The 14,006-nt window shown below is 40.5% G+C and overlaps 1 protein-coding gene across 1 annotated transcript in view; it reads right to left on the bottom strand.

The window, feature by feature from the left end:
• The window catches only part of LOC137640433 (zinc finger BED domain-containing protein 5-like), a 10,323-nt gene extending 6,223 nt beyond the window's left edge, over positions 1-4,100 (bottom strand). Inside the window, exons 1-2 of the mRNA XM_068372986.1 lie at positions 3,467-4,100; positions 2,482-3,268 (exon numbers count right to left, since the gene is read on the bottom strand). Coding sequence (XP_068229087.1) covers positions 2,482-3,268; positions 3,467-4,100 — 1,421 coding nt within the window. The remainder of the gene's footprint in view (positions 1-2,481; positions 3,269-3,466) is intronic.
• Positions 4,101-14,006: the final 9,906 nt, after the last annotated feature.

Below are 14,006 nucleotides of genomic sequence, written 5' to 3'. Positions count from 1 at the left end.
TCATATTCATTTTCAGTCCTACATTTCTCCTTTCTTTATTCAAATCTTATATCGTCTTTCGCAATTCCTCCCATGATTCATTAAATAGAACTATGTCATCTGCAAATATTAAGTTATTAAGGTAATTCTTACATTTTCCCAATCTAAATTCCTTTAAATTTCTTCTAGGTAAGCTATGAATAATATAGGAGAGATGTTAGGGGAGCCTATGGGTTTACCTGCTGAGTCATTAGCAGCCATTGCCTGGCCCTCCGTAGCTTAGATGGAGAAGGGGCTTGGGCGTTAATTATATGTATATATGGTCAGTCTCTAGGGCATTATCCTGCTTGGTAGGGCAATGTCACTGTCCCTTACCTCAGTCATTCATAAGTAGCCTTTAAACCTTTAAACTCGTTATTTCCTTTGATCGCTGCAACCTCAACATCCTTGTGAGCTAAGGATGGTGGGTTTGGGGGAGCCTATATGTCTATCTGCCGTGTCATCAGCAGCCATTGCCTGGCCCTTCTTGATCCTAGCTTGGGTGGAGAGGGGTTAGGGCGCTGATCACAACAGGCATTGGCAGGCTGATGATTTTTTTATAAGATCCTAAAATAAAATCAATGAATTTTCACGATAAAAAAAAAAAAAATAACCAAAGCTGAAAGACGGAAATGCTTTTTATGTAAAGTATATGTTTATATGATCAGTCTCCAGGGCATTGTCCTGCTTGTTGGGGCAATGTCACTGCCCCTTGCCTCTGCCATTCATGAGTGGCCTTTAATCTTTTAAACTGGCTTCTCAGACAAACTCGGACGCAGGATAACTTTCCCCTAACTTTCCTCCTTAAGGAATCCCATCGCCCACATCGCCTCTCCCTTTCCCTCCTCACATTCTTCTTCCTCCAACTTCTTCTCAAAAAGCAAAAGTACTTTTCCCTTTAGAACTTTTCCTTCTTCACCACAAATTTAATTCGGGACCTGACATTTGGTATGGCGGACAAGTTGGAATCATCACCTCGAGTGTTTTCTTTCTTCTCGATCTTCAGTTTGGAAGTTTTTTCTTCTTTCATTACGAGGTCTTTCTGTGTGTGTGTATACCAAAGCATTTATTTGTGTATTTTCTTTATCTTTCCACTTATTTTTATTCGATTCGATTCGTTATTCATTATTTGTTATTTTCTACAGTATATTTGTGAGTATACCCAAGCATATACAGTATGTGTCGATTTTCATTAGCTTTCTACTTTTGAAATTCAATTTATTATTTTCTGCTCTAGCACTGAGGATGTTGGTGCTACAGTATATTTGGGAATTCTTTCTGTGTTTGTGAGTATAATCAAGCATATATTTGCCGATTTTCATTATTTTCATTTCTTTATTTCTCTACATTTGTGAGTCCATGTGTTATTTTCTTCACTACTACTGAGAGTATTGTTGCTATATTATTTCTTTTTTTTTTTACTCACGTGCTATGTGACGATATCAGAGTTCCCTTATTTCAACGTCATTTGCTTTCTGCGATATCAATGATTTTTTAACATTTCGATCAAATTACTTTTGACTTTGTCATTGAAAGTCTGCGTCTCTGTTCCAACCTCAAAACCTCGTGGATTACCTTAACCTGGACAAGGTAATTCATGAAAAGGTTTTGCATGCTTATATTATCCATCCATCTACCAAGGCACTTCCCACAATTTTGAAAGTAGCCAGCATAAAAAAGAACAAAAGGGGACTTTTCGTCTCTTCGCTCCTCCTAGCCTGACGAGGGATTCAGACGAATATAGTTGGTACTGCTAGGGTGCCAAAGCACATCCTCCCCTGTTATCCACCACTATAATAATTATATGAATTCAAAGGGAAGTAATCCTTATTCCTCTACGATTCATAAGTTTATAATTTACGAGCAAAGTAAAATTAAGAAATAATATAGAATAAAAACTAATTTTATCATTCAGATTACCTGGGCTTCAATCTATCACAAGCTAACTTCTTGAATGCAAAAGGGTTGTTCAGTAATCCTGATATTGCAATCTAATGAAATACATTTCTAAAGGTGTAAAGGTCCTCGTAAATGACAGAGGCAAGGGACAGCGACAATGCCCTCCCAAAAGACAGAATGATGCTCTAGAGCAGTGGTTCTCAACCTTTTACTACCATGCCCCCTCCACAATTATTTTTTATCGCCACGCCCCCCCCCCCCTTGCATATAAAGATAAATTTCACTTGCAGATTTTATATGAAAAGGAATAAAAAAAGCCTTATGGGTTGTATAGTCAATTTACTAAGTAGGAAATAAAGTGAGATAATTGACATTTTCACTTCTACAGGATAACTTGCTTAACTTATTTAGTGAGATACCTGACACTGCTTCTTGGATACCAGATCTTGAATACGAGGTTTAATGTTAGAGAGTGCACAACGTAAATCATCTTCCACATCCAGGCGGTTTCTGTATTTTGTTTTTATAGCAGTGAGCGTAGAAAATGCAGTTTCACACAGGTACGTTGATCCAAACATTGTTAGAACCCGAAGAGCCTGATGTGAGATCAGAGGGTACCCAGAATGGTATTTAATCCAGAATGTCTCCAAATCCAAATCGTTGAATTCATCCTTAGCTGTGGAATTAAACTTTAACTCAAGAAACTCCTCTTGAATTTCCTCAGCAACATTAGCGAATTCACACTGAAAAGGATTCCTAATGAATTTCCAGGATTCACGCATGTCATCTATGTCTGGAAAGTATTTCGTGAATTCTGCTTTCAAGCTGCTTAGATGAGTGATTATAAGGATCTTTAACTCAGGGTCAAGGTTACCATGAGCGAGCCCAGAATCTAAGTTCCTAAAACTGGCTGCATTTCCCTGCTGAATTCGACATTTCCAGAGGTCGAGTTTGGCCATGAAAGTTCGAATGGTGTCCTGGTGAGAGATGATGTGAATATTTTTCCCTTGTAGTTTAAGGTTCACTGCATTCAAAGATTCAAAAATATCCACCAAGTAAGCTAGAATTATCTGAAAGCTATCAGACTTGAATTTGTCATGAAGGGCTGCCTTCTGCTGTGAATCTAGAAATATTATTACTTCTTCTCGTAGCTCATAAAGCCTTTCAAGCATGTTTCCTTCTGATAACCATCGCATGTTTGTGTGAAAAAGCAGGGCTTCATGTTCAGAATCCATATCCTTACACAATAATTTGAAGAGACGACTGTTTAAGGCTCCAGATTTGATGAAATTTACTACCTTTATAGCCAGGTTTAGAACATCCCTCATTTCATCAGGCAAAGTTCTGGATGCTAAAGATTCACGGTGAATTATGCAGTGTGTACTTATTACAGAAGGATTTTTTTCTTTCACCTTTGTGATGAACCCAGAACGCAGGCCAACCATGGCTGGGGCTCCATCAGTACACACCCCTATTAGTGAGTCCCAAGAAAGTTTATTTTCCTTAAAAAAGTCTGATGTAACTTTAAAAATGGCTTCTGCTGTTGTACAACTTTCCATGGGGCAACAAAACAAAATTTCCTCCTTTATATTGTTGCCTGACACAAAACGAGCATACATCAAGAACTGAGCACACTGAGCGATATCGGTCGTTTCATCACACTGGATTGCAAAAACAGGCGAGGTTCTTACTAGTTCGAGTGTTTGTTCTTTGATATCTTGAGACAGTTCATGGATCCTTCTCTGGACTGTATCGTTTGACAGGGAAATTTGGGAAAGCTTATTTGCACTATCTTTACCAAGAATGAGTTGAGCTGCACATAGTATACTTGGCTTTATGAGAGTCTCTCCAATGTTATGGCTCTTCTTGCTCTTTGCAATCAACATGGAAATTTCATAAGAAGCCTCAACAACCTTTGATGATTGTTGTCGAAATACCCCGCTGTCATCCATTTTCACTTGCTTCAAGGTGTGTTTTTTTGTTTCAAAGAATGCCTTTGGCTTGTCAACTAGACCAGGATGTGCTGTTTGCAGGTGGCGTTCCAAGCGTGAGGGTCGCATTCCATCATTGCTCAGAGTCTTGTAACATATCACGCACTGTGGGACCTCTGTGTCACCCTTTCGGAGGGACACAAATCCAAAACGAATATAATCTTCGTTATACTTCCGCTTCTTGGCACTCATTGCAACGTAGTTGGAGTGAAACTGGCAAAACGTATCTGCGATCAAGATAATATGCATTTGTAAATTAAGGTATTTTTCACCTCTTGATGATAACCACCACAGTATGATTATCACAGCTACATGATCAATGAGTGAGAAGGACAGAGAAAGAGGGAGAAAGATATATCCAAAAATTTTTGAAAATTTTGAGGCTAAACACGAGATTGGCAGAAAATTGAGACAATATAAGAAATACATCCAGCCTTGGACGTTAAATTAACCTTGAAGGAAAAGAAGAAGGAAAAAAGGAGAGGAAATAATATATATATATATATATATATATATATATATATATATATATATATATATATATATATATATATATATATATATATATATATATATATATATATATATATATATATATATATATATATATAGAGAGAGAGAGAGAGAGAGAGAGAGAGAGAGAGAGAGAGAGAGAGAGAGAGAGAGAGAGGGAGAGATACAAACATTTATAACTAAATTTTATATACATACATATATATATATATATATATATATATATATATTTATATTATATATATATATATATATATATATATATATATATATATATACACGAATCTCTCTCTCTCTCTCTCTAATACAGCCCTATATATATATATATATATATATATATATATATATATATATATATATATATATATATATATATATATATACATGAATCTCTCTCTCTCTCTCTCTCTCTAATACAGCCCTACTCGCTGACTCTACCTCTCTGACTCGGTCACTGATCATGTGGTTGAGATAATCATGAAGTGGTGGTTATTAGTACATCTTCTTTTGCAAATAGTAAAATTTGAGACCATTAACTTATGATTTTTACAATATGAAGGAAAATAAATAAAAAAAAATATACATCTTCAAAATTTTGCAGTAATCTTAGCAACGGTCTCTCAACATATTTCGGTATATTGATAAACATAGAAACTGATATATATATTTTTTTTTTCAAATAAAGGACAATAACCCCACCAATGCAGGGCAGCCCATCAACGACACAGGGAAAACAAAACTAGTCAAAAATAATTGATAGGAAAAAAAATTAATCCCCAGAATATATCTCCCCTTTTCTTTCATTCACATTCTCACAAACCTGACAATGTTAATGGGTCGATAAGAAACTGAGATAATGTACCTCAACAATTTCGCCTGTAGAAACGGCAAGGAAGAAATGTTCAAATACTTTCGGACATGTGTAGTAAACTGGGAGTGTTGACAGGGACTGTGTTGATAGTGTGTACGGTGGGACTGGGTGTGAGAAACGGATCTCATAGCTCACCAGTAAAGGCCGATTCACACGACCCGTTTTCTTTCCGCTAGGCTGGGTGGTGGCTAACCTCCGTCAAAATGTTGTACATTCACACGAGGCGTTCCGTATCCGTTTACGAGCGCGCGGTGTTCATTGTATACTTAGAATCTGTCACGTGAACACCGAGTAATTTACGATAATTTTGACACTATAAGATGTTGGTTGATAACTGTCTTGATAAAATAAGTTATGCAACTTCATTATACTTTATGCACTGCCAAGAATATTAGAATTATGATAAATTCGCCTGTTTTATTTAATGCCTCTCCAGTCATTTTCCATATCTTTTATTTATGTAAATTATTTCTATACATCTTGTTTGCCATGTCAAATATCTCCTCATACCCTTGAAAAGGTTCAATTAACCTCTCATACATGGTGTAAACAACAAAATAACTAATTTCTATGACTCTATACTATGAGGAAAAGTCGGGGTTGTAGGCCACAAAACGAACGGGTGCGATACAGGTCCTCATTCACACAAAACATCATCCACCCGTTGGTTGCGACTGATGGCTAACGTCCGTCAAACCGGACGAGGTTTCTTGGAAAGAAAGCCGAGCCGACTCGGAAGGCTGACGTTTAGGGCCGCCGTCTGCCTAACGGGTCGTGTGAACAGTTGCATTTGAATACACGTAAGAAAGCTAGACGCCGGTTAACCGACGGCCAGCCTGTCGGAAAAAAAACGGGTCGTGTGAATCGGCCTTAAGGGACACGTATTATACACGTCCACGACAGGCAATGTACTCTACGGTAGCCTACGTGGAAGGAGAAAGCATGAATTAGTAACGATGATATTACTTTATTATATAAAACTTTTACCATTATTATTATTATTATTATTATTATTATTATTATTATTATTATTATATTTTTTACTATAATGTCTTTTTTATTTAACTGATCTAGTCTAAAATAGCACAACTTATTTTTTTTTCATTTATAGCTGCATTATTCTCCTGAGGCTCACGCCCCCCTTTGAATCCTCTTGCGCCCCCCTAGGGGGGCATGCCCCCCTGGTTGAGTAACACTGCTCTAGAGTCTGGAGACGAACCATATATATATATATATATATATATATATATATATATATATATATATATGTACACACACACACATATATATATATATATATATATATATATATATATATATATATATATATATATATATATATATATATATATATATATATATATATGTGTGTGTGTGTGTGTGTGTGTGTAAATATATACATGCATATATATATATTTATATATATATATATGTATATATGTATGTATATATATATATATATATATATATGTGCGTGTGTGTGTGTGTGTTTGTGTATGTATCTGTGTGCGTGAGTGTGTCTGTGCGCGCGCGTGTGTGTGTGTGTGTGTTTGATCAGCCGAGCTAGGACCAGGGACGACCAGGCAACGGCTGCTGATGACCCAGCAGGTAGACCTATAGGCTCCCTCAAACCACCATCATTAGCTCACAAGGATGGTAAGGTTGCAGAAACAACAGAAAAAGTATCGAGTTTGAGATGGACTCGATCTCTCGTCCAGCAGATCTCCAGGCAGGGACGTTTCCAATAGGTTATCCACCTGCAATACACAATGCCTTAAAAACTTATGAATATATGCTAATAACTTTCCCGTGGCCTTACTCAGCAATGCAAGATATATGTGGAATTATGAAAGTCTCATGTATTAGCGTTAGTCTTAGTGTTAGTGAAGAAATTCGAGATATAAATTTTTTGCAATTATGAAAGTCTCATGTGGTATTGTTAGTTTTAGTGACAAGACTACCTTAGACTTTTCGTAGGTTACTGTTGATTTCAATTGTAAATGAAAAATGCCTGGATTTCAGAGGAAGATAAACAGAAGAGGTACAATTGACCTACACTGTGTTGTTTTTCATAGTTCAACTGGGTCACTTGTCTGGTTTTGTAGTGTTTAGAGGCATTGTTTAGTGTTGAGTACAGGCCTGTGGTAAAAGCACAGCGTCACTTTTCATAGTTCAGCTGGATCCGCTGTCTTGCTTTGTGGTGTTTAGAGGCATTGTTTAGTGTTGAGTACTGGCCTGTGTTAAAAGCACAGTGTCGCTTTTCATAGTTCAGCTGGATCTGTTGTCTTGCTTTGTGGTGTTTAGAGGCATTGTTTAGTGTTGAGTACTGGCCTGTGTTAAAAGCACAGTGTTGCTTTTCATAGTTCAGCTGGATCTGTTGTCTTGCTTTGTGGTGTTTAGAGGCATTGTTTAGTGTTGAGTACTGGCCTGTGTTAAATGCACAGTGTCGCTTTTCATAGTTCAGCTGGATCTGTTGTCTTGCTTTGTGGTGTTTAGAGGCATTGTTTAGTGTTGAGTACTGGCCTGTGGTAAAAGCACAGCGTCACTTTTCATAGTTCAGCTGGATCCGCTGTCTTGCTTTGTGGTGTTTAGAGGCATTGTTTAGTGTTGAGTACTGGCCTGTGTTAAAAGCACAGTGTCGCTTTTCATAGTTCAGCTGGATCTCTTGTCTTGCTTTGTGGTGTTTAGAGGCATTGTTTAGTGTTGAGTACTGGCCTGTGTTAAAAGCACAGTGTCGCTTTTCATAGTTCAGCTGGATCTGTTGTCTTGCTTTGTAGTGTTTAGAGGCATTGTTTAGTGTTGAGTACTGGCCTGTGGTAAAAGCACAGCGTCACTTTTCATAGTTCAGCTGGATCCGCTGTCTTGCTTTGTGGTGTTTAGAGGCATTGTTTAGTGTTGAGTACTGGCCTGTGTTAAAAGCACAGTGTCGCTTTTCATAGTTCAGCTGGATCTGTTGTCTTGCTTTGTGGTGTTTAGAGGCATTGTTTAGTGTTGAGTACTGGCCTGTGTTAAAAGAACAGTGTCGCTTTTCATAGTTCAGCTGGATCTGTTGTCTTGCTTTGTGGTGTTTAGAGGTATTGTTTAGTGTTGAGTACTGGCCTGTGTTAAATGCACAGTGTCGCTTTTCATAGTTCAGCTGGATCTGTTGTCTTGCTTTGTGGTGTTTAGAGGCATTGTTTAGTGTTGAGTACTGGCCTGTGTTAAAAGCACAGTGTCGCTTTTCATAGTTCAGCTGGATCTGTTATCTTGCTTTGTGGTGTTTAGAGGCATTGTTTAGTGTTGAGTACTGGCCTGTGTTAAAAGCACAGTGTCGCTTTTCATAGTTCAGCTGGATCTGTTGTCTTGCTTTTTGGTGTTTAGAGTATTGTTTAGTGTTGAGTATGTTGTTGTTGAAGATTGACTGACCCTTTTGGCCAGCGTGGGCTCTTGCAATCTTGCATCCCGTAGGTGTTTTGGTAGGATTTTTCGGGATAGGTAATTGGGGTAGGGGGTATTCTGCAACTTTTATTTTAGGATATTGGGTTAGGTATTGGGTTGAGGATGGTAACAGGCGATGTTAAAGCCTGTTTAGAGAGTGACGAAGGTGACAGTGGGAAGGGGATGTCCTTCCCAGGAACCCACTGGCTCCAGTCTTTAGTTAGAGAAAAAGAGTTATAGTAGTAAGTCCCGATAAGTGGGAGGGCTCGGGAAGGAGTTGAAAAGATTTAGTTGAAGATATTGGTATAGGTGAAGTAAAAAACTTCGTAGTGGTTTAGGCTTAAGTTATTAGTCAGAGGAATAGTGTGAGATTTCAGCTGTGCAAGAGAGAGCTGAAAAGAAGGGAATAGTAGCCGCTTAAGTAGTATGGAAAGGGTGGAATAAAACATTCCTGTACCTCTAATACTAGAACAAAAATAGAAATAAAAATTTACTTGTAATTGTGATTATTGAGACATCGGGGAATTTGTGGTTAGAGGGGATACCTGAACCGGAAAGAGAGAGATTGCAAGTGGAAGAGGTGTTAAAAACCAAAAAAAAAAAAAAAACTGCCAACGGCTCTGCCCTCCCCCTCATCGTTGAAAGGAAGTACAGGAGAGCAAAACTGTTTCCTTATAAGAAGTACAAGTTATTGCCCTCAGCCGCCATCAGTCGTTCTGATGTCAACAGAGAAGTTGAAAGGGTTATTTAGATTGCAAACTGGTGCTGTTATTACGTTATCTTGGTGGAGGGTAGCTGCGGAGAAAGGCTGAGAGGGCATCAACATTGGCAATTATATGTCTGACAATTGCTGTTGCAGTTGCAGGATTGTAGAGGTTGAGATCCTGTCGAAGTAGGCTTGTTTCTTGGCAGTGCTGTAGGTAATGCTGTAGCGGTTCTTCTGTGTCTTGATTACAGTAATTGCACGGTCTTATTGGTCTATGCTGTGTTGCTGGGTCTTCACCGTTGTCCATGATGATTTGCCAGCTACATAGATATCCCAGTCGCAGTCTACAGATGATGACAGCGTCCTGGCGTGGTGTTTTCCTTGCAATTGGGTGTGGTATTATGTTTGTAGCTTCAATATACCACTTTGCAGATCTTGATCCATCTTGGAAGGCTCGCCTTACTTCGCTAGTCTTTTGGATGTTGCAGTAGGCAGCCATTTGATTCTTGATGGTTTTAAGTGAGGGGTGCAGGGTAATGCTTATGGTCTGCCGGTGTGACTTGGAATCCAATTCAAAGTCACTTGCTTGTTGTTGCTTTGGTGATCTAAGGCTAGGAATTGGATTGCTGTTATGAGATAAACATTCTCTGTGGGTTCCTTGTTGCTGAGGGCAAGGATGGCTCTTCTGGAATCTGTATGGATTGTTGTGTTTCCATACTGTAGGTTAGCTGAGTGTTCTAGGGCTTTTGCAATAGCCACTAGCTCAGTTTGTAGTGTGGAGGTATGGTTAGAAAGCCTCCAATTTTCTCTATACCCTGATGGGGAGACAACTGCTGCAGGGATGGCACGGTCTAATGATCCATCGGTATAGTAGATGTTAGGTGCAGGTGTGTTCCTGATTGCATTCTTTGCACCTTCAGTGAGTTGCTCTAGTGTGCAGAGGGCTTTGCTTGCTGCTGGTAGGATGGTAAAGTTGTATTTGTTGGGGTCTTCAGCTCAAGGGGCAGGAGTGCTGTAGCCTTCGTGCTTTTGTTGTCCATTGGTTTCGTGGGCCTCATTTTGCATTTGCATCCTTCTGAGTGTGTCTAGTAGTTTCTTTGCATGAGAATTAGGTGGGTCTACCTCTTCTGCTAGAGGTAAAAGTCTTTTCAGTTTGTTATTGAGTGGGCTTGTCCTGTCTGCAATGATTGACTTGAATATAATACTGCTATTCCTAATGTCAATCCTGGCTGACTGGGAAATTAGGTTGGTTTCTGCTCTAAGTATGCAGTCTTGTCCACATTGGAGAGCCACTGATGAGTGTCATGGCGTTATTTTGCACTACTTCCAATGATTCTTTTTGGGTGTCGGTCATTGTGGTGAGAGTAGGTGCTGCATAATCGATGTGGGATCGAATTGCTTGTAGGTAAAACCGTCTAAGGAGGTTGTTTGATACTCCTTGTTTGAGGGAGGTCATTCGTCTCATGGCTGATAGACGAATCTTTGTCTTCTCTCTGAGGTATGTTACTTCATTAGCAGGTGAACGGGTTTTACTAATGATTACTCCAAGGTACATAAATTGATTTACCCATTCAATGGCTTCACCCCTCAGAGTAAAGTTCTGAGTGTTTTGCAGATGTTTTGTAGCCATGGCTTTGGTTTTGTTAGTATTGATCTTTAGGCCAAGATCATTGCATTTGGTCTGGATCATGTCCAATGCCTTTTGGGTAGCATTTCTTGCATGTGCTTTGTGTGGACATATGATACATATGTCGTCTGCATATATGAAGATTTCCACTCCATTTTGGAGGTTTAGAGGGGCTAGGTTCTCCATTAGTAGATTAAAGAGGTAGGGGCTTAGAATGCCTCCTTGTGGTGTTCCGTTTTCTAGGGGGATGAAATCGGTTGTTTTTCCTTGGGAGGTGACTCCGGCTTCTCGATTTAGTGTGTAATTTCGAGTCCAGGCCAGTAGATGTCCTTTTACTCTTTTTTTCTACAAGTGTAAAGAGAATGGCTGGTGAGCTGGCTAGCTCAAATGCTTTCTCGAGGTCGAGGAATATGACAAAGGCTTTTTTGTCATTAATTGTTGAGAGGACATCTGTAATACATTCTTGAGTGCCTATGCCGCTCCTGTAGGCATATAGGCGGTGATGTAATTGGCCTATTTTCCACTGCAGTCTGCTGAGAACCATTCTCTCAGCTACTTTCTCGGTGCAGCTAATCAAAGCTATGGGTCGGTAGGTGTCTGGTTCCTTGGGTTTTGGGATGGGTTTAGTGTCCTGTTGGTTCCATCTAGTTGGGCGTAGTCTTTCTGTGTGTGTTTTGTTAATCAAGTGCAAGTACACCAACTTCGCGTGGCTTCCCATATTCCTCAGCATGCTGTATGTGATGAGGTCGGCTCCAGGGTCAGTGTCTTTTCTGCCTCTTGCAAGGGCCGTGTTAAGTTCCTCCATGGTGTAGGGGTTGTCTGTATCATCTACCATGTTGCAGGCGGCTTCAATGATATTGATCCTGATTGGGAGCAGTGTTCTCTGCCTGTTTATCGTCTGCAGAGGTAGGTTGGTGCTTTTAGCTCTGTCAGCAAAGTTGTTGGCAATTTTGTTGGCTTCAGCTAATGGGTCTGGGTGTGTGTGACTCTGGGTGTGTTATACTTCCCAGAGACTTTGTTGAACCAGCCCCATATTTTGGCTAGGGATGTGCTGAAGTTGACTTCAGGGCACCATGAGTACCATTTTTCTGTTGTGACTTCCAGTGATACTTGCATAGAGTGTTTGATGATCTCCACAAGTAAGTCATGGAGCTCATCAGTTCTGTGTCTTCTGAGAAGTTTTGTGGCCCTATTCATTCTGGCATTAATTTCTTTAATGCGACTGTCACAGTACCAGGCGTCGGCGTGTTTCCTTTCAGAGTGCTTTTTCTGAGGCATGGAAACACTTGCGGCTGCATCTAGTTGTTTGCTGAAATCGAGTGATAGGGTGGAGATATCATTGTGAGGGTTTTTGATGTATTCCAGAGCCAATTCTGTCATAGTTGTTTCGAATTTTTCCCGGTTAGCAAAGTCTGAGTTCCACTTTTTTGGCGTTGGAGGAGGAGGGGGGTATTGCTCCAGTTCGAGTTTGATTTCTATGGCAATGTGATCGCTCGTTAGTGCAGGATGCAGCTGCCATCTAGCGCCTCTTTGTATGGCACTAGAGAGGGAGGTGAGGTCTAGGCGTCCTCCTTTTAGATGGCTGGCTTCTGTAACATTGTTAAAGAGTGTTACATCCGGATATTTTTGCAGTAAGCCATGCAAGTGTCTGCCTGTTTGATTTGCTGCAGATACTGAGTTCAGGAACAGGTGGTGGGCATTCAAATCTCCTGCAATTATTGAGTCATCCTCGGAGGCAGCGGCGAAAAGCGTCTCAGCATTGATGCTTTTTGCTGGGGATTTGTAGATGTTATGGACTGTGAGAGTTGCGGCAAGCAGGTATATCTGAATACTCAGAGTCTCTGTCTCTGTCCCACAGTCGATGCTCGGTGCTATTTTGGAGGGAATGCTGCTTTTAACAAGAGTTGTTAGTCCTCTTGTTGTTGGTGAAAGATACGTAGTGTATACTTTGTATCCTGAAAACGCAAATGGTGTGTTCTCATTAAGCAGTGTTTCTTGCAGTACAATTATGTCAGGGTTTTTTACTGAAGTTTGGGATTGCAGGAATGTGAACTTGTTTCGTAGTCCGCACACGTTCCATTGGAGCACTCACACTTGGGTGTTTTGGTGGGTGTTTTGTTTGTTGTGAGTGGTTGTGTTAGGATCGTTTGTGGGAGGGTCTATGAAGGGAATTGAGCGTTAAGTTCAAGGGCAGTGTTTTCAAAAATGAAGTCGTCAAGAGACTTCTGAATGAACTTTACTTTATGGGATCGCAGAAAATTGCGAAGAAGTTTGCTAATGGCTGCTAGAAAAGCATCCATGGGGCAAGCAGAAAGGTTGTATGCATTATTGTCAATATTTAAGGGGGGGGGGGTTGGTGGGGCGTGAGGTGCTTGGTTGGCTTCTGACAGCGGGACTAGGTAGACTTGGGAATTCTCTTAAGGAGTGAGAGGAGCTAGGTGTGTGAGTTACAGGAGCGGAGAAGGATGAGGAATTTTTTTGGGCTGTGGGACAGCGGGAGGAGAATTGAATCTTAAAGGTGAGGGAGTGGAAGGAGTGCGGGATGGGGATCTTTTTGACTTTGGAGGAGGTTGTTTAAGTGCTGGAAGGGGACTTGGAGGACAAGGAAGTTCAGGAATGGCATGTCTGGAGGGGTTAGGATTTGGTTGGGAGGTGCGGTTGGGTGGTGGAGGGGTGTGGTTGGTTGGAGGTCGCTGCGTTCGACGTGGCTGACGTGGGTGAAGGTTGTACTGGCGATCTGCTCCCTGACGGTCTGTGATCCGCTGAAGCCGAAAGGAACATCTGTCATGCCAAGCATGATGAGATCCTCTGCAATTCGGGCAGTGGGCGGTGGTGTGGTATCCAGCCTTGTGCCTGGCAATGCAGTAGGCGGTAGGGTGCTGCCTGCTGCTGCAAACTCCACAGATCTCTGGACCAGTGCAGCAGATCTTGTGGTGGCCAAACTTCTGGCAGCGGAAGCATCTA

Source organism: Palaemon carinicauda, chromosome 1, assembly GCF_036898095.1.
Source record: "Palaemon carinicauda isolate YSFRI2023 chromosome 1, ASM3689809v2, whole genome shotgun sequence".
Lineage (NCBI taxonomy): Eukaryota > Metazoa > Arthropoda > Malacostraca > Decapoda > Palaemonidae > Palaemon > Palaemon carinicauda.
The sequence above is the reverse complement of the archived record's forward strand: the minus strand, read 5'-3'. Positions and strand labels throughout refer to the sequence as shown.